Source organism: Typha latifolia, chromosome 1 (assembly GCF_019914945.1).
Source record: "Typha latifolia isolate L0001 chromosome 1, TyphaL0001v2, whole genome shotgun sequence".
Taxonomy (NCBI): Eukaryota; Viridiplantae; Streptophyta; class Magnoliopsida; order Poales; family Typhaceae; genus Typha; species Typha latifolia.
In genome coordinates, this window is record NC_133086.1 from 6,557,338 (window position 1) to 6,577,756 (window position 20,419).

A 20,419-nucleotide genomic window follows, 5' to 3' on the forward strand; every position below is an offset into this window, starting at 1 on the left:
GAGCTCTTTTACCGACACTATGAAAAATAAGCATCAACCCAAAAAGTAAATAGATTTTGAATCATAAATACTCAAAATATTCAAGCTTTATAAGCTAGTATTAGCTTCTCCCTAATCAAGAGGGTATCAGGCATTGTAACTATATCCTATAAAAGTTAAATCATTAACAAAGATAACACACAATGGCATGATATAGGTTTAGTTGAAACCTAAACCATGCACCACCAAACACTCACTATTGTGGCTACGGCCAAGACCTATGCTAACACAAAAACACTGACCAAGCATCACTAGGCCTTGGAAAGGCTCAATGTGGTGTTGACTAGAGAGAAGTTGAGCTGACTGGAGCAGCAGTTAGAGAATTAGCTCAGCGCAAAAGAGATCTAACAGGGACAACAATGATGACGAGGAAGGCAACGACAACACTGGTAAGCTCGTGGAAGCAATGGATGGTGAACTATGAAGGAGAAGGAGAGAGGAGGTAAGATGTAAGAGAATGAGAGAGAGAGAGAGAGAGAGAGAGAGGTTGGGGGCAGTGTTGGCACAAAAAAGAGAGCAGCTAGAGAGGAGGATGGTGGCCATCGAGAAGGGGCAACAACAAAGGCGATAAGGATCAAATAGAATTTAAAGAGAAAAAATAAGAGGAAGAATAAAGAAGAAGGAAAAAAAGATGAATAGGGAATATCTCCCCTCTCCTGGCCACTCGGGCTAAGAGATGTGAGAGAAAGAAAGCCTAAAAGGAGAAAAACTCCTTCTCAACAAGGGGAAGAAAGTTACTGCACCAAACCCTAGCAAAGCAAGGGTTGGCTTAGCAGAAGAATTATCGATCGAGGCAAATGTGCTAAAGTTAAAACTTCAAAATGTTAAAACTCATTTTTCTTCCCTAAATATATGAATACAAACAATAAATTAAGCATAACTTATAATTTATAATTTTAACTTACTCAAGCATTAACTTAAATATAAGCATTTACTATCTTTTATATAAATTATAGTGTTGAAGAGTTCAGCTATTTATTTTTTTTGTCTTATATTTATTTATTAATTAGATAAATTAGAGGTAAAAATAAAGAGATTTATCATGTTAAAATTACATTATTTAGAGAAAAAGTATAGAATTTAAATCTGATTAAAATAAATGCAAATCAAATCTTCCGATTCTCCCAACTCTCTTCGTATATTCCAAATATTTGTATGCGTAATTCTTGTATAAAACACTGATTAAATTAAATCTTTTTGATATTTTATGTTTAATACTGATAACTTCAATATTTTTTTGCCAGACCTATCTATTAGTAGCTCACGTGTCAAAAATAGGCATCCTTGACCTTGAGATAATAAATTTAGAATATCAACTTATTTAGGTAATTAAATTTAGAATATCAAAGTATCATATTGATTAAACTTTGAGATATATAAATTTATAAAGTTTGTATATAACACCTTACTTTATAAAGTTATTATGATTTACACCTAATATTTTAACTATTTATAAATCGAATAATCTAATTTAGAGAATATGTATAGGAAACACCTGGGTTAGATTTGAACTAACACCGTTAGAATATTCCGTTAAGTAGGAATATTTTATTTTTAAAATAATCAAAACACCCTTAGTATAATTTAATTGAGGATATTTTTTAAATTTTAATTAATTCAACTCAGAGATTTGATTAAGTTTAACTAATTGATCTAACAGCAAGATATTTTCTGCACATATTTACTAATGGCTAAATTTATAAATAGTAAAAATTTAAGGTATAAATTTAATTTCATTAAAAGACAGGCTGTTATATGCAAATTTAACTATAAATTTATTCATAAAACATACTAAGACAAACTATGCTTCTGGGAAAGGTCGTAACGTCACTGGGGAAGAACTCAACGGTGGTCCAAAAGAGGGTGACAAAATCGAAACCTTTGTATATGGTGAGGTACACAGCCTGGGCTTAGGTTGGCAGAGTCTGGTTCAATCTAGGCCTAGCACCAACCAAATCATTCCTTGGGTCCCCTACCCCTTTGGATAATAATAGTAGTATATCACTCTTTATTGTACATTTTCACTGTAGACCCTATAATTTAATCAATTTGGTTTTATAGGAAAGGTGTTTAATTTCTATACTCATGTTTAACATGTGCTGTATATAAGATATATAATTGTAAATGATTTTAATATTATACAAGCTAGTTGAGGGGTATGGATTGAGCTTGAGCTTGAGCTTGAGCTTGATCTAAGCTCAAGTTCGAATACAATGTTGGTTCATGGCGGGACCGAGAATGACTTGTTGTTTTGAAAACACATTGAGCTAACAAAGAAGAAAATATTCTATTATTTTTTAAAGATTAAAAAAATAATAAAAAAATATTTAAAATAATCCTAGATAAAATTGTCTATAAAAAGGGAAAAATGGTACTGCTTATATCTCATGGGTAAAGTTGGGCCTTTTAGCCCAGCCCATTTTTGACTCCTAGGGGCTAGCTTGAGTCTTGACTTAGTCTAGCTTTGATTTGATGTCAGTGGCTTTGACTTGGAGAAGGACCGGCTAGGAAAGTTAGTGTAATATAATATAATAGGGTTAAATATATTTTATACTTATACCTAAAATATTTTATAACTAAAGTGAGACCGTTAATTTTTATATTAAATTTAACTGAGTATCATGGATATTTTAGTTATTTTGTTCTATTATATCAAAATCTGCATATCTTTTTTAACAAACACGATAGAATTATTTTGATCATTTTGACGTCATTCAGTTAAGTTTAATATAAAAACTTAGAGTTTTACTTTAGTCATAAGTATAACGACTAGTTTGAAGCTTTTTAAAATACTGAGGAGAGACAAAGTGATTTTGAGCATAAATACAGATATTTAAAATGCATATAATTCACTTATAACAATAGTAAAATATAGGCCATGATAGTATGCTCACCTAAAAATTGTACCCATATAAATGACTAAGTGAGTCTATATGAGTGCCATGCATTTTGTTCAACAAAAATGACTAACTTTGAGCAATTTTTGGTAGTTGTAGTAGTAAAATAGATGTTGTGTAAATCATTGATTCATTTATTCAGCGATTTATATATTTATATTAAATAAAATTGATAAACTCATGTAATAATTTTTGTATACATGTGCAAATATAAAAAAGAAAAGAAAAAGAAAATTAGAAATTCACTTACTTGGGTATACAATATTTTATAAGCAAACTTAAAATAGACAAAAACTCCAAAAGAAAAGAACTCTTGGTACCATTTTCTTAAAATTTTATTAAAATTGCTTTATGTTTTACTTTTATTATCATTTACCTTGTATAATAAGTATACTTATCATTCAAAGTAATGCCTCAAAAATATCCTTAAGTTAGCTTTCACCTTAGCGAAAATAAAACTAATTTATTCTTTTAAAAATAAATATATTAAAATATTCTTAAATTGATCTTAAAATTGTTCCCCTTTTACTTTTAGCTTGAGCTGTAAAAATTTACTCAAAAGTACTAAGATTATTTATATTTATGGTAAGTAAAAAAAAAAAATACTAACAACAATAAAAAAAGTAGGACGTTTTTGATAAATTTCTCTAGTTTTTCTCCATTGATATCTATTCGTATATATGTATATGTTAACCAAGCAGAATCATCAGCAAGATAAAAATAAAGAAGGAAATTTCTAATCCCAACACAAAGAAAAGTAATAAGAAACTAAGATTGCAATCAATCTTTCCAAGGATTAAAATCAGATTACATCCACTCAGAGTCCAAATAATCCCAGGCTTTAAAAGGAGCTTTCACATTTCCAAGTCTCCCTTCACAAAATTAAGATATTACAATCTCATTTCTTTAACTTCTAAAATAGTCCCACATCACACAAAAGAAAAAAAATAAAATTATGAACTTTTAGTTAAGGTGTTGTTGATGATTAGAACAGCAATCATGTAATAAAGAAAAGGCTACGCATTATGGGGGCAAGCCAACTTGATGAAGGCTCTTTTTTGTCAGCCATAATGAAGGCCACTAGGTTCTCCTCCTATCCCTAATGATGCTAATCACCTGCTTCCCACTAATGTCTTGCAAAAAAGATACATATTATACTTGCACCCCCACCCTCTCTCAAACTTATCCTTTCTTTTGATCACATTAACTCCAACAATGGAGACCAATCACTGTACAATGTCTCACTTCACAATGGCCAAGAAATTTCTCGATCTTCTGATCGACATCGAACGGTCCTAATTAGCCTGCACATCAGCCTTTCCAGAGTTTATTTTTTGGTGTGTGTGTGTGTGCTTAAGGTTGGCTTTGTGATTAATAATTCTCTAGGCTTAGTCATTAGCCATGATAGCATTCCATAAAAAAAGCAATGCAAGCCCCACAGGAATCCTGCAAACCATTTCTTACACATATCAAGTAGCAATCAATTGGATTTCATGAGGCCAAGACTAACTTTTAGGACAGAAGATGGAAGGAAGCCACAACTGTTACCTGAATATTTATTGCCATCTTAATGCATATTAATCTCTAGTGATATAACACAGGAAATGGCACTCTCATGAGTAAAGGGACTTTACTCAACATGAAGGCCTATAAGCTTTGTAGTTTCTTTTGTAGAAAGTGATCAGTTCTAATCTCTAGCATAGAATTATTAAAGGTGTGCTTTGCCTCCTAACTTATTAAATTCTTTTGCCTTTATTGTTAGGTAAATTGAAATGCCATTCCAGAAAGGCTTATTCCATCATCAAGTATGCAACTGCTGTGAGAACCTTTTTTTTAAAAAAACAAATACTCTCATCAGATGCATTGCCTTCGTTAATCTAACAGCATTCTTACTTCATAAAAGTCACACTTGCCTTTCTCCCACAGACCCTCTTGAAAGTGTGACTCCTGACCAGATCACAGAAGAACACCTCCTGCATTCTTCAGAAGAGAGAGAGAGAGAGAGAGAGAGAGAGAGAGAGAGAGAGAAAGAGATGGGAGTTGCAACCTTTACTGAGTTGAAGCAGAGTGTTTCAGGGAAGAGAACATTTAGGCCTAGTTTAAGCACTCGGCATGCTACTGAATGGTAAAACTCTATCATAATCATTCTTGTTCTTGTTCTTGTTCTTCATCTTTGCCTTATGCTGTCAATTAATTTTTGAGTAGAAGAATTATTAGAATTAAGATAGTACCTCCTTAATCATGTGATACAGATGATTGTTTTGGCAGTCTAGTTGATATTATGGTATTATATGTATAATAACTATTTATAAGGATGTAAATGCATGTTAAGTCAAGTGAATTTTCAATTCTATTTCCTTTTCAAAGACCATGTTTAATTTTCAATTTATTTTCATAAACTGTACTTTCACGGAATTTTTTCGACGTCGGAATTTCCTTTTGCTGCATGTTTTCTGAAACAACTGAGCAGAAAATACTTGGCACTCATAATACTTCACATTTTCCTTTTGTTGCTGCATCTCATATAGGAGAATCAGTATTCTGAAACTCATCAACATTTTCTTCTTTTTTTTCGTATTTATAGACTTACCATGAAAGAATTAGAAAGAAAGATAAACTATTTCATGGCAATTAGCATTGAAAGAACTACTCAGCAAGTAGTAATATAAAAGACATACTAGCAAAATTGTTCACCAAGATAAAGATTTAAAGATGAGTTCTATTTCTTCTTGTAAATGAATGAGTTGCAATCCAGAATTCTTGCAAATTGAAATGTTTTTTCTGTGATTGAACTAGCAAATCATTTGGAAGTTGGAACACCACATTAGCCTTAGGCATATGACAACACTGAGACAAAGTTATCAATTAACTTAAGATGGTCTATTGGATCCTGTGCCAATAAATGCTTTATCTCAGTCTTATCTTTTCATTAACCGTTGATCTACCTTACAGGCCCCTTACTGATGTATCTAGTGATCTCACAGTTGAAGTTGGAACCTCAAGTTTTGCACTCCACAAGGTGAAAATAGGATAACTAAACTATCTTGTCATCCTCTTAATGGATGAATTGTGAGAATTATGCTTTATATGACAAAAGCAAATAGATTCTTTTTTTTTTTTTAATTTCTGTTTCAAAGTTAATGTGATATATAGAACTCCAAATTCAATAATGGTACTATTGCAGTTTCCTCTTGTTTCTCGGAGTGGAAAGATTAGAAAGCTCCTATCAGAGGCGAAGGATTTGAAGGTGACACGAATTAATCTCCACGGCACACCAGGTGGACCACAAGCATTTGAACTTGCAGCCAAATTCTGCTACGGAGTAAATATCGAGATCACAATATCGAATGTCGCAATGCTGCGGTGCGCAGCTCACTACTTACAGATGACTGAGGAATTTGCAGACAAGAACTTAGAACAGCTGACTGAAATCTATCTGAAAGATACAGTTATCCCAAGCATTACAAACTCAATCACTGTCCTCCACCATTGCGAGACGTTACTTCCAGTAGCTGAAGAGATCAATTTGGTCAACCGAATCATTACTGTGATCACGACGAATGTGTGCAAGGAGCAGTTGACATCTGGGCTCTCAAAACTTGAGCAGAATTCACCCCTCAGGCCAATGCTGATGGAATCAGAACCACCATCAGATTGGTGGGGGAAGGCTCTCGCACTTCTTAGCTTGGATTTCTTCCAAAAAGTTCTCTCTGCATTGAAATCTAAGGGCCTCAAACAGGATACTATCAGTAGAATCCTAGTCAATTACGCGCATAACACTCTTCAAGGCCTCATGGTCAGAGACATCCAATCATCATCATCATCATTATCAGGGAGCTTCTCCGATATGGAGGCGCTAAAGAAGCAACGAATCATAGTTGAAGCTATTGTCGGCCTACTACCACCCCAATCGAGGAAGAGCCCAGTGCCCATGGCGTTTCTTTCAGGCCTTCTGAAGACCGCAACCATGACCTCCGCATCCACCATCTGTAGGGCAGACATAGAACGACGAATTGCCTTGCAATTGGACCAATCCATTCTCGAAGACATACTAATTCCAGCCAACAGCCACACCGGCCACCACTCGTTATACGACACAGATTCGGTAACGAGGATCTTCTCGATGTTCCTGAATTTGGATGAAGAGGAGGATGAGGGGAACCAACTCAGAGATAATAATAGCAATGGTTGCTATGACTTTGTCGACAGCCCAAGATCTCCAAATATGAGCTTGATACTCAAGGTGTCGAAACTTTTAGACAGTTTTCTTGCAGAAATTGCACTAGATTCCAATTTGACACCATCGAAGTTTATCTCTCTAGCGGAGCTTCTGCCTGACCATGCTCGAGTAGTCAACGACGGCCTTTATAGAGCCGTTGATATCTTCCTAAAGGTACAAACAATCTTACTCTGATACACTTTATCAGTAATTAACTAGCATGCACTGCTGACTTCGAATAATTGGTCTTCAGGTTCATCCAAACATCAAGGAATCGGAACGCTACCGCCTATGCAAGACCATCGATTGCCAGAAGCTGTCGCAAGAAGCATGCAGCCATGCAGCGCAGAACGAACGTCTCCCCGTGCAGATGGCAGTGCAAGTCCTCTACTTTGAACAGATCAGACTGCGAAATGCGATGAACGGTAACCACGATCACTTCTTCTTCGGATCATCAGCAAACGGCAGCCAGTATCCCCAGAGATCAGGAAGTGGAGTAGGGAGTGGCGCTCTCTCTCCGAGAGACAACTACGCATCCGTGAGGAGGGAGAACAGGGAGCTCAAGCTTGAGGTTGCAAGAATGAGGATGAGGCTCAATGATCTGGAGAAAGATCATGTATCAATGAAGCAAGAGCTCGTCAGATCAAATCCCGCGAACAATCTGCTTCGATCTTTCACTAAGAAACTCGGCAAACTGAATCAACTATTTCGACTGTGGGATGTTAAGGCGATGAGTCTGAAGCCTCCTACTGATCCGAGGTCTCTCTTCCAACGTAAGCGACGACATTCCATTTCTTGAGTACGTGCGTAAAAAATTGCTTATTTCACGTAAAGATTTTACCTCTCAGTTCTGTATCTTGATTCTTTTAACGTGTTTGAAATGTGAAAGTTTATAGAAAAATTTTCAGCGGCTTGCCATGCTAAAGAAAGAACTAATATTGTAGTAGTGCCAGATTAATTTCCAAACTAGTAGTAGTACCTCATCATCATCATCATCATCATCATCATCATCAACAACAACTAAAACAATAACTAAGTGCTTTTCGCTCCACTCTTAATCATGATCTAGCTTCAATAAACTAAGATCAATCGTATCAATGCGTTGCATGTTGCATTTGACTCCACAACTGCTTCATGGAACTTTTTACAACTTTACAAGTTGTCAAAAGGAGAGGGTACAGCAAATCTTGTCCTTCGGTGGAATCAATGACAGTATACTAATCAAACATCATAGACGATATATTTCTTTTGAATCCTTTTCCTTCTAAAAGGAATAATCTTGGAGATATTGAGCCAATATACGCAACAATCTAGAAACACTTCATCCATTACTCCTCTTCTTAAAAACTTGAGCTTATATATATAAAACAAAACAACAATAATGTAAGCTATACTTGTAAAAATATTTAAAAGAATACATAAAAGCATCATCTCTTATAAAAGCGTTCTAGTACACAAAGCTCCGGCCAGTACAACATCCTAGGAGAACAAAATATATAATAAAATCTTATCCCCGTTAGTAGTTTTTAGAATCTATACCCCTTGCCATTGCACTAAGTGACGCCCCCTGAATTCTCTCTTCCTATGGATTTAAAGTTATTCCCTCTAAACCCACCTTGCTGATGTGATGTTGAACGTGGTCTTAACAAAGGAAAGATAACTTCCCATGCTGACATTGAAGCTTCTTTAGATTGTGAAACACATCGTAGTACAATTTAAAGAAAAAGTTAAATCTTATGGCATCCTGTCCTGATTTATGGCCCACCCAAATGATCTACCATACCCCAAATAACTTACTGGGAGAGATTCAAACCTTAAATATTGAATAGATAAAGAATATGGAAACTCTAGTCATAATGGTGGGGCTTCCTACCTCCCATACAAAGGAGTATTTTTATTTATCACAAGTGTTTTTTTTTTTCCTGATAGATTGTGGGCTAGTAGACCAATCGTAGGCTAGATAACATAAACCTAAATCATGCACATATAACACTTTCCAATAGAAACTTTATTAAATACTACTCTCCTAACTAAGTATTCTTTTAGGAAAAGGGTTCATAAGGGGGAAATATCTTGGACAACTTTGTTCCACTAAAATCATTTGCATCAGTACCCTTCACTTTATATCATGTATAAATAGGTCTCTTGTGGGATGTCAACTCCAAAGTACTAATTTGCTCATTTCATATATTTTTTTTTCTTTCCATTGAAAACTTCCAAATTTTGTCTCATCACAACTCTAACAAAAGAAGCTTATATTGAGATGGATAAGATCAAAAGGTTGGCCTCCCAGAGAGCAGTAGTAATCTTCACTATGAGCTCATGTTGCATGTGTCACACCATCAAGAGGCTCTTCTGCGAGCTCGGCGTAAATCCAACTATTCATGAGTTAGACAAAGAACCTAACGGCAAAGACATGGAGAGAGCCCTCGCCAGAATGGTCGGCCATAGCCCGCCCGTGCCTGCAGTGTTCATCGGCGGCCATTTGATCGGGCCAACCGATAAGGTCATGTCACTTCACCTTGGGGGCAAGCTTGTCCTGCTGCTTAGAGAAGCAGGCGCTCTCTGGCTCTGATACCATGTTATTTATACTATTTTAAATTTTAAGATGATATTTGTATTCTCTGGTCAGGATAGCATGTAACTATTGAGAAAATGCTGGAAAATTAAAATAAACTTTGAATAAAAATTCTACACGAAACAATGAAAGAGATGTACAACTTTTTCGAGTAAGTATACTAAAATTAATAGAGGTTGCTATTTGAAATAAATTTCAATAAATATAGGACTCTATTTAGAAAATAAATAGTACCAAGAATCTGGGGTGCAAAGTGAAAATTTCCGTTAACAAGGCCACCGAGTGTGCACTAAAAATACCAGAACGCCGACTTCTTAGGTTGCGAGGGGTAATTTGGGTACTTGAGAGCAAATTAGATGAACAAAAGATTATTTTAGAAAATTTGGAAGAATCTCTCTCTCTCTCTCTCTCTCTCTCTCTCTCTCTGCGTTCTTTCACCTTTCTTGGTTTTTTTTAATCGATTCGGCGAGGTGGAGAGGAAGCGCGGGAAAGAGATTCTGTTCAAGATTTAAAATCTTTTTCTCTAGAGCTAATACATTGGAATTGGGGATGAAGTGTTTCCAATGCTTTCGATCTCCCAAGAGCGAGGAAGAGAAGGATTATAGTAGCGAGGAAGGAGTTGGGGATTCCAGGAGAGAAGGCCTGGCATCGTCTACTTCTGTGACGACCAGCATCCCAGGTGAGGTGATCAAGTTTGGTTGTTTTCTACGATAAAGATTGAATCTTTTTGGAAAGTATGGTAGCCCAGGAGCGTCAATTATGCCCAGTCGTTTATCTTAGCACGATCATTGGAAGACTAGTTGCTTTCTGTGTATCTTGATATAGAAACTGTAAGGAGTTGGAAATCGATATATAAATGATGCTTAGTTTTTTTCTCTTCTTTTTTTTCGGATCAAATTGTATAACATGAATGATATCTTGTCATGGTTTCTTCTTCTATTGGAAATGATGCTATCAGTTGCTGCCCTATTTATCTTGATACAAGAACATGCAAGAATTGGGAAACTGATTGAACTAAGTCAGGAATATCAATATTTCTTTTGCTTGCATTATTACAGGAAGTGACTTATGAGTGTAATTCTGGTTTCTATTCCTGAATGCCAATTACTCATTGTTTGATGGAGTAAATAAGTTTGATACTACTATTTCCATGATTCTGATTTTATACTGCTAAACTTATGTAGTTTTGGAGTTAAAAAAATGTTTGAAGAGCTTTATTGAGTTTTCTAGGTCCTCTGTTTATTGATTAATTTACTTATTTACTAACTTCGAATTGCTTGGTGGCGCTAAATGGATCAGAGTCATTGGGCAATTCAGACATGAAGAATGAAGATCCGGTTGGGAAAGGAGGAGATAAGACACATAATGCAGCAAATTCTTTCATGCTCTGGGAGCTTGCTGCTATTACTAATGACTTCAACATAGAATCCCTTGTGGGTATGGGGAATTATGGTCGTGTATATAAAGGAGAGCCGCTGAAGGGTGACCAGGTCAATCTTCCTAGTCCAGTGCGATGCATCACTTTTTTGTGCACATTATTTGACACCCTAAACATTTATAAATTTTTAGCAAGTTTGTGAATTTCCTGGCAGAAATAAATGCACTTTTCTAATATGGGATTCTTGGATTCACTTAGGAATAAAGGACATTGTAGCTTGTAACTTCTTTATGTAAAATTCTGTAAATGCTATCTTATTTTTATGGATTGTCACACTCAACAGATGGGGTAATTCTACTTTCTGCAGGTTGTTGCGGTGAAACAACTTGATCAAGATGGTGTTCAAGGAAAAGAAGAGATTTTTGCAAATTTCATTTCACTAAGTCACCTAAACCACCCTAATCTGGTTAATCTGATTGGTTACTGTGCTGATGATGATGAACGCCTCCTTGTTTATGAGTTTATGCCATTGGGATCTCTAGAAGATCATCTGCATGGTTAGATTCTCTATTTTCTCTATGTTTGAAAGTTAATTGCCTCGTACTACTGAATGTCTACCATACGTGCAGTCTAAACTGCGGCATGGTTATTGCCACTTTTCCTAAACCGACATTAATCTAAAAAGAACGGTGGAGATTCAAGAGGAGTTTCTTTCACAAGTTATTCAGTGAAAAGGTCTAGATAATCTTGATATAGATAGTAAATAAAATTGTAAACATCTAACCTGAAGTCTCTTTAAAAATAAGATGAAGTTAAAAGGTGAATAGTACTGGATGATATTCATCGTGATGTTTCCAAGATGTTCACGAGAGAAAAAATGACTACCCAGAGGTGCATAAACTATCAGGAAATTAAGCTCATAAGTGACACCACTGTATTTTTGGAGAGAGTAATGAGAAGATTGTTAACATATGTAAAGATTTTTTTTTGTACTTCTTGGTCAGCTAAGGTTCATTTATTTAGGTGTAAATTCATTATTAAGTATATCGCTTTGAGATCTACTTGAGCTTGATGTTAAGTTAGAAAATGATCATATGTGTTCAATTCTCCTTGAAATAAGTAGAATCAGATTTTCCAGACATGACAGCCTATTAGATGACCTTTGCAGTAAAAGCGCCATTTTGTTCTGCTTCAATGTCAAAAAGGAGAGAATAAATAATCATTGATCCTATGTTGTCAATGTTTAAGTACATATAGATGGGCAATTCCAACTTAATTTATGGACATCTTATCCTACAGATCTTCCACCTAATAAAAAACCTCTTGACTGGAACACGCGGATGAAGATAGCTGCTGGTGTAGCCCAGGGCTTGGAATACCTCCATAATCAGATAAATCCTCCAGTTATTTACAGATTCATCAAATCATCAAACATCCTTCTTGGTGAAGGCTATCATCCAAAGCTATCAGATGTCGGACTTGAAATATTTTTCCCAACTCGTGCCATGACAGCATATGGTTACTGTGCTCCTGAAAGTATTCTGGAAGGAAATCTAACGGTTGAATCTGACGTTTATAGTTTTGGTGTACTCCTCCTTGAATTGATTACAGGGCGAAAAGCAATTGACAGCAAAAGGTGTTATGCAGAACAACTTCTAGTCGCATGGGTAGGTTCTACCATACTTTTGATTGCTTATCAACATTCTGGAAAAGTGAATTAATGCTTAGTTTCTCCTAGACTGCAGTTTGCATACAGTTTTTTCAACATTACTAACAGTATTATCAGCAAACATATCGTTTCTCTTATCATAAGATAGAATTCAGAAGCTTCATTTAACATAATGTTGTCTCAGATATTTTACCATTATTGCAAATTAAGTGCATTGTTTTATGAACTTTAGTGTAGAGATGATGATTCAAATTTTCTTTCTTGGAATGACTGAATTTAGTTCAGTAGGATAAGTATTTTGTGCCATTGATGTGATCTACAGGCTGGTCCGTTGCTAGTTGATGAAACTAAGTTCAGTAGTCTGGCTGATCCTTTGCTTCAAGGCCAATTTCCCCCGATGAGCTTACATGAGGCTCTGTACCTTGTGGTGATGTGTTTGGATGGTCAAGAAGCAAACCGGCCTCCCATTGAGTATGTTGTAGACAAAGCTAAATATCTTGCTTCACAAACTTATGATCCAAAAACAGCTGCTGCTCAAAGTTATACGTCAAGTTCATCAACCCCAAGGCCTAAGGAGTCTGAGATAAATCCAGCTGGTGTATCCCATGATCAAAGAAGTTCTCATGACTTCAGTTATAATGTTGGATCAACTGTTAGCAAAGCTGATGGGGCCAGTAGCTGGAAAGGAAAGGACCTTGCATGAATAGAAGATCAGGAATCTCGGACGGACCGTCCAGTTAATATGAGCACTACTAGAAAAGGATGAAGAAGAATTGAGGAGTTCAATGCTTGCTCAATGTAATCCCTCGTGTGAATGCGGTTCATCTTGGTCAGTCTCTTAGCAAAAAAGTGCCAAAGTAGGAACAAAAGGCCTGCTCAATTTTCATTCCTAATGTTCTGTTAATAAGGCCAATTTTATCTGTCACTACCACAGTACCGCTGCTACCATCGCAAGAAAATGCATTGCCAAGATAGCAGTTGCACTATATAGAGTTTTTTCAGCTCTAGGCACAAGGCAACAGGTGAGAATTCTCTCCATAGGAAATATTAACTTTCCTATTATGTTAATTGAAACATTAGGAAAACCATACTTATTGCTAATTACTTCAGGAGTCTGTTTGGCGACTACGGAATCTTAATCAAGGAATGGACAGCGCAAATCTACTAGGAAACTGAAATGACCTATTCAGTAAATTTCTAGTTCACTCATGGAGGGCTTGTAGTTTAAGAATACAAAAACATCTGACCTATTCAGTAAAATGTGAATCAGATGAGTTTATCATATAATTGCACAACCATTGAATTCTTATCTTCTAGATCTAGAGAGATGGAGATTTTTTACTATATATCGTTTGAATGCCAAGATGTCAGTAGATTTCACATTGGAGCAGTTCTGTTGCCTGCAACAACTGAAATTGCCTACAAAGTGCTGCAAAGAAAGCAACTGCAACTGTCTGGATACCTGCCACTAGCATTTAGAAAATTGATGCGGCGAATAACTTGCGGATTCGGAAGAAGAGATTAAAAATATACTTATTTACTTAATTTCAGAGGACATCACTCTCCAAAATCCAAAATTTAGATCCCAAATTTGTGGTATTGCGTCTCTAACAAATGTGCAGAGGGAGTGCATTTAGAAAATTTTCTCTAATCCTTCAGCAATAGAGACTGAATTCTCCTTAAATAATCACCCTAAAAATGGATGACAATTTAGTGAATGGTAAATACAGAAGGATTAGAACATATCATGAAATAATACTTAGAAATTTTGTTACTCATTTTGCCGAGCCAAATACAGAAATCAAGCTCTAATTTCACGGTGAAAAAAATAATTTCAATGCACTAATAAAGAATTCTTTGTCATCGTTGGGCCCAAAATTGGAACATTGGGTTTCCTATTACAGAACCTGGTCATCATGGGAATCGCCAAGTCTGCAATTGAGCTTACCTGGATAACGACTTCTAACGACTTCTAACGAGTTCTCCAGTAATAAGGGGTAATTTGGGTATTATATAGCAGATTAACGAACGAAATCTTTATTTTGCAGAATAAATGGCGCCATCGATTTAAGAGAGTTTCTTATTTATGTATCATAGCATAGCCCACTTAATCTCTCTCTCTCTCTCTCTCTCGTGGCTCATTCTTTCGGATTCCTTCTGATTTCTTCTTCTTCTTCTCTTTTGATTCTCTCTGTTGGTTTTCATTGATTCCAAGAATTTGGGTTCCGCATTGGAAAATAGATGAAGTGTTTCCAGTGCACTCGGCCTCCCAAGAACGAGGAAAGGAAGAGTAGTTAGTAGTCAGGTGGAAAAGGAGATGAATACTAAGGTTGAAGGAGGTGCGGATCCCCGGAGCGAGTCCCCAAAAGATCCACCGCCTTCTCCTGCGACGGGTACTGGCCCAGGTGATCAAATTTGGCTGTTTTCTTGGACAAAGATTGAATCTTTTGCTGAGAACTGTGGTAATCCAATAGTGTAGATTGTGACCGCTTGCTTTCTTCAGTACATGAGTGGAAATTGGACTTCGTTTTCTTTCTTTTCTTTGGCAGGAAGCCTTCTTGTTCTTTTCCTTTTGATGTTATACTTTTACAGGCCGATCGAGATCAGGAAATTTCTTGTAGAGATGTAGTTCTCAGTGTATAGTGCGATGGGTCCTTTGTGAGAGCAGACAACATTTTCTTGAGTCTTCCAATTACCCATTACTTTTTCAATTGGTCTCTAGCTAATGGCTCTTTTGTTTAAATTGGAAGCGATGCCATTCTAACTTGATATAAACGATCAAGAATCTTTTTTTATATCTTGCATTAGTACAAGAAGCATTCTATTAGCATAACTTACTATTTGGCAATTGGGCAGTTCTTCATCATCTTTTACTAATTTTGAATTGTTTGTTCGCACTAGACAAATTGGAGTCACTGGTGTTTAGGACTGCAGATCAGAAAGAAGAATTGAGAGTGCCCATTTTACCAAGGTGTTTCGAGTTTTCCGAGCTTGTTGCTGCTACTGGGAACTTAAAGTCGTGTGCTCTAGATTATTTCTATGGAGGGCATTTGGAGGACGGCCAGGTTAGTCTTCCTAGAGTTGGTCTAATCGAGCAGTTCATATTGGATATTGTTGAACAGCACTAAACATAAATATCTTGGTGGAGTTACTTGCAGAAACAATGTACCACCTTTTCAGTTCTACCTTTTTCTGGATAGTTTCACATATAAATCCTAGAATTTGTAATATTCATGTGTAATCTTGTGATGGATTTTGCTTTCTAGATCGTCAGATTTGACTGATAGATAGACGACTTTCGGCAGGTTGTTGCTGTGAAACGACTAAAACAAGACAGTGGAGCTCAAGAGTTTCTTACGCAGGTCTTCATAGTCAGTCAATTGAACCACCCTAATATAGTCAAACTGATTGGTTACTGTACTTACGGTGATGACCGCTATCTTGTTTACGAGTTAATGCCATTGGGATCACTACGAGATCACCTACATGGTTAGATTCTCTACTTTCTTGGTGGTGAAGAATTGATCAAGCTTTACTGCTCAACTTATATCTGAAAAATAGATATTCTACTCAAATCGATATACAATGTTGTTAAAGAAAAAAGTTAACCCGTTTCTTCGAGCATGGTAGTTGAAGAACTCGTAGTGCACGTCTGCACTACCTCGGCAATTGTCCTACATTCTTGTAGATGTTCTCTGAGGTTATCTTTAGTTTGGCTATATTTGTGGGAAGGAATCTCACTTTCAACTAGATCTTGAGGTTAACTTGATTTACTTCTTGTTTGTCTGAAAAACAGTCATATGCCTTCAATTCTCTTAGATGGATAGAATCCAAACTTTCTAGGCATGGCAACCTTTTGTTAGATGCCTTGTGCAGTAATAGCATGTATTTGTGCTTCCTTTTCTTTTCTTTTCTTTCCTTTTCTATTATGTATCTACTAAGAGAGGAGAGCATTATCATGAATTTGGTACACTATTTGTTTGAATTCATCTACATGGACAACTTTCAATGTGATTGAAAGACATCTTCTCCTACAGACCTTCCACCGAATAAGGAACCTCTTGACTGGAATACACGAATGAAGATAGCTGAAGGCGTAGCCCGGGGCTTGGAGTACCTCCATAAGATGAATCCTCCAGTTATTTACAGATTCATCGGATCATCAAACGTCCTTCTTGACGAAGGATATCATTCAAAGCTGTCAGATGTCGGAGTCGAAAGATTTTGCCCAACTCATGCCATGCCAGAATATGGTTATCACACACCTGAAGATCTTCTGGTAGGAAAGATATCGGTTAAATCTGATGTCTATAGCTTTGGTGTACTCCTCCTTGAATTGGTTACAGGGAGAAAAGCAATTGACATCGAAAGGTGTCATGGAGAACAACTTTTGGTTGCATGGGTAGGTTCTACCACACCTTGACTGCTCATCAAACATCCAGGAAAAATGATTTAATGCTTAATTTCTCCTAGACTGCAGTTTGCGTCCATTTATTTCAAACATATCCAACAGTATCATCAGCAAACATATAACTTTCTCTTATCATGTGATAGAATTCAGAATCTTCATTTAACATAATGTTTGTCTCAGATATTTTGAGTATGATTGCAAATTCAGTTGCACTGTTTTACAAACTTGAGTAGAGATGATGATTCAAATCTTCTTTTCTCAGAATGCTTGAATTTAGTTCAGTAGGATAAGTATTTGTGCCATTGATGTGATCTGCAGGCTTGTTGGCTGCTCACTTATGAATCAAAGGTCATGCACACTTGTATGGCTGATCCTCTGCTGCAAGACCGATATCCCCTGATGAGCTTATATCAGGCTCTGTCCCTTGCATCACAGTGTTTGAATAGTCAAGCAGAACATCGACCTACCATCGAGTACATTGTAGAAAAAGTTTCACAGCTTTGCTTCACAAACTTTTGATTCAAAAACAGCTCCTGCTTGAAGTTACACAAAAAGTTCATCAACCCAAGGCTCAAGAAGGTTGCTAGAAATCAAGCTGGTGGATCTCATGATCAGAGACGTTCTTCCTGGCTGAATGAATAGAAGCCCAGGAATCTCTCGGTCGCGGAATACAGTTCATGCAAGTACTGTGGAATTTCCAAAAGATGTTAATAAGAATTGAGGGATTCAATGCTGCTCAATGCAATCCCTCATGTGGATGCGTTTGAATTTGGTCAGTCTCTTGGCAAGAAACTGTCACAGTAGGAATTCAATTTTGATTCCTTTGTGTTCTATTAATAAGGCCAATTTATCCAAACTACAATTGCCACTTCTAAGCACTTTTATGTGTGATCTGAATGGAAGAGAAACAGAAAAAGGATAACAGGGAAGAAGAAGAAGAAAAAAAAATGAAGAAAATGAGATGCAAACTTTAGGAGTGCACTACTACCGAGATTCTTCATCATCACCACAATTCGTAGAAATACCATGTGAAATTCTTTCTTGGTTAATTCAAACATCATGAGAACATACTTATTGCTATTCTGATCAACATATAGTGTTAGTTTTTATGGCAAAATTTGTATTTTAGCTATTCAGCTAATGAGCATCGGTGCTAATGGAGTCTTAATCAAGGAATGGACAACGCTAATGAGCATTTTTGTGCGGAGAAAAAGAAAAAAAGGAATAGGACAAGCATGGAAGATTCTTCTGTCATCCTGATGATATGTTCGCGGTAATTGCGTACACATCATAGACTGAAAGCAAAATGTGAATCAGATGAATTTATCATCAGATGAGTACACAATCAATGAATTCTTATTCTTCTAGCTCTAGAGAGAGAGGAGAGAGAGGATGATCTATCACCTGCAACAACTGAAATTGCTCACAGCTACTACTGCAGGTAAACAATTTCAACCCTCTGGATACCTGCCACTGGAATTTAGAAATTAATGCGGCGAATAATTCACCTATTCTTAGGACTAGATTAAAAGGAGATCATTTTATTTTTCAAATTAGCAAAGTGTAGATCTCAACTTTGTGATCTCTTACCTTTGTACTTAAATTGTAATCTCATCGATGAGATGACCGAGGGGTTAGCTTCTTTTTCTTTTTCAATCTTGTACGAAAAAGAAATCAATGTTCAAATGATTACATTTCTTCGTCCTCAGGGTGAAATAAGTCTGAGTCCAAGTTGGAAATTGGTAAGTCATGGGAATAGCCAAGTCTGCAGTTGAACTTGATTGGATAACGACTTCTAACGACTTTTCCAATAACATGCTTTGGATCTCACAAGGAGGAGGAATCGGAGAGGAATACTAAGGTGGAAGGAGTTGGGGATTTTCGAGTGAGTCCCCAAGGGACTCAAATGGATAAAGATTGTGAGGGCTTGCTTGTCTTAATTAGTATATGGATGGAAATTGGATTTTGTTTCGTTTCGTTTCGTTTCTTTGGTAACAACTCCTTTAATATGGCTCTGTTTTTGTTCATTTCCTTTTGATAATACGAATTCCTTGTAGAGCTGTAGCTCTCACTGTCTATTGCAGTGGGTCTTCTGTAAGAGACCAGAATTTTTTTTTAAAATTTTAATTCTAGCTAAATGGTCCTTTTGATTGAAGAAGGTTGCTGCTCTCTTTCAAACTTGATACCTAAAACAATCAAGATTTGATTGAATTGATTTTGTTATAAGAATCTTTTTTGTATATCTTTTATTAGTGCGAGATACTAGTACACCCATGCTTGGATGTTTTCAAATACCTGCCTACAGAATTCAATTAGAGTTAGTATGATCACTAGAGAAGCTACTAAGAAAAAGAATGTTCTTCTATCTCTTGCAGCTCTGGTTTATGGAGTCTTTTGAGCCTTAGATACAAGAGAAGAGTGGAAAACTTTTTGTACACTAGATCTGAGTAGGCATCTCCTTTGTTTCTTTCTTTTTTTTGTTTTGACATCACATTTACAAATGTTTCATGCACCTACTATGTAAAGTCCAATTGTTCCAATGCAACAGTACCAAGAATCAGAATTCATCAGAGTTTCTTGTGTTCTTGATGCCCATTTTGATTCTTTCCTACTTTGCCTGATCAAAGAATATAAATTGTTTCTCCTATTACAACTACCATCGCAGCAGACGGACTAAACTTTTCAACTGCTTAGAAAGAAGAAGAAGAAGAAGAAGAAGAATTGTCGAAAACTAAAATTATTAGAGGTTTCTACAGAAGAAACCAGACACTCTGAACGGATAAAATCTCCTAACACTAATACTCACGAGCATTCAAATTAAGCAACTGTTAAATTGACAAAAGAAAAAAAAAAAAAGAAGACAAAATTTGTCAACGAATTGTTGAGGAGTTGAATATACCACCAAGATGACATTAACTAATAACTATACTTATCCTCAACTTATAGATTGTTTCTTTTCTCTTTAATACCATCAGCAATAGAGACTAAATTCTCTTTAAAAAGTAGTAGTCAATTGGCATTATCCAACGGCGTTGCATGAGAAAGAAGGAGTCAACTTGCAAATATATCTTTTTATCTGGGGAGGAAAAATTCAAGAGCAACTTTGAAATTTGAGCCAAAGTCTGCGTTGGAAAGCCCACCATGGCCGACTTCTGAAATGTGAGCTTCGTGTGGGAAAATTACTTTTGGACCCAAAGTCCCAACCACCTTTCTATAGTTTTGTTCATA

General features: G+C 36.2%; 4 protein-coding genes across 4 annotated transcripts; all 4 read left to right on the top strand.

Moving 5' to 3' along the window:
* The first annotated feature begins 4,816 nt into the window (after nt 1–4,816).
* On the top strand, nt 4,817–8,084 carry LOC140797687 (BTB/POZ domain-containing protein At1g03010). Its single transcript, XM_073151323.1, has 4 exons — nt 4,817–5,061; nt 5,889–5,955; nt 6,121–7,329; nt 7,409–8,084. The coding sequence occupies exons 1-4, from the start codon at nt 4,970–4,972 to the stop codon at nt 7,952–7,954; spliced, it is 1,914 nt and encodes a 637-aa protein (XP_073007424.1). The 5' UTR covers nt 4,817–4,969; the 3' UTR covers nt 7,955–8,084.
* A 1,246-nt stretch (nt 8,085–9,330) lies between these two features.
* Nucleotides 9,331–9,810, top strand: LOC140780261 (glutaredoxin-C1-like). The gene has a single exon (XM_073125681.1). The coding sequence runs from the start codon at nt 9,419–9,421 to the stop codon at nt 9,728–9,730; it is 312 nt and encodes a 103-aa protein (XP_072981782.1). The 5' UTR covers nt 9,331–9,418; the 3' UTR covers nt 9,731–9,810.
* Nucleotides 9,811–10,076: 266 nt separating this feature from the next.
* Nucleotides 10,077–13,802, top strand: LOC140798304 (probable serine/threonine-protein kinase PBL7). Its single transcript, XM_073152118.1, has 5 exons — nt 10,077–10,412; nt 11,033–11,223; nt 11,479–11,668; nt 12,411–12,778; nt 13,103–13,802. Exons 1-5 carry the CDS (start codon nt 10,283–10,285, stop codon nt 13,481–13,483), a joined length of 1,260 nt encoding a protein of 419 aa, XP_073008219.1. The 5' UTR covers nt 10,077–10,282; the 3' UTR covers nt 13,484–13,802.
* A 2,141-nt stretch (nt 13,803–15,943) lies between these two features.
* LOC140802697 (serine/threonine-protein kinase PBS1-like) lies at nt 15,944–17,833 on the top strand. The gene is made up of 5 exons (XM_073158246.1): nt 15,944–15,979; nt 16,068–16,269; nt 16,818–17,182; nt 17,510–17,664; nt 17,722–17,833. The coding sequence occupies exons 1-5, from the start codon at nt 15,944–15,946 to the stop codon at nt 17,831–17,833; spliced, it is 870 nt and encodes a 289-aa protein (XP_073014347.1).
* The last annotated feature ends 2,586 nt before the right edge of the window (nt 17,834–20,419 follow it).

Excerpts from the sequence above, each read along its gene's own strand:
- LOC140780261 (XM_073125681.1), top strand. The coding sequence starts at position 9,419 with ATGGATAAGATCAAAAGGTTGGCCTCCCAGAGAGCAGTAGTAATCTTC.
- LOC140802697 (XM_073158246.1), top strand. The coding sequence starts at position 15,944 with ATGTACCACCTTTTCAGTTCTACCTTTTTCTGGATA. Across the intron at positions 16,270-16,817 it reads ACTACGAGATCACCTACATG|ACCTTCCACCGAATAAGGAA; the intron begins GTTAGATTCTCT and ends CTTCTCCTACAG. Across the intron at positions 17,183-17,509 it reads AACAACTTTTGGTTGCATGG|GCTTGTTGGCTGCTCACTTA; the intron begins GTAGGTTCTACC and ends TGTGATCTGCAG.
- LOC140797687 (XM_073151323.1), top strand. The coding sequence starts at position 4,970 with ATGGGAGTTGCAACCTTTACTGAGTTGAAGCAGAGTGTTTCAGGGAAG. Across the intron at positions 5,062-5,888 it reads ACTCGGCATGCTACTGAATG|GCCCCTTACTGATGTATCTA; the intron begins GTAAAACTCTAT and ends TCTACCTTACAG. Across the intron at positions 7,330-7,408 it reads CCGTTGATATCTTCCTAAAG|GTTCATCCAAACATCAAGGA; the intron begins GTACAAACAATC and ends ATTGGTCTTCAG.
- LOC140798304 (XM_073152118.1), top strand. The coding sequence starts at position 10,283 with ATGAAGTGTTTCCAATGCTTTCGATCTCCCAAGAGCGAGGAAGAGAAG. Across the intron at positions 11,224-11,478 it reads AGCCGCTGAAGGGTGACCAG|GTTGTTGCGGTGAAACAACT; the intron begins GTCAATCTTCCT and ends TACTTTCTGCAG. Across the intron at positions 12,779-13,102 it reads AACAACTTCTAGTCGCATGG|GCTGGTCCGTTGCTAGTTGA; the intron begins GTAGGTTCTACC and ends TGTGATCTACAG.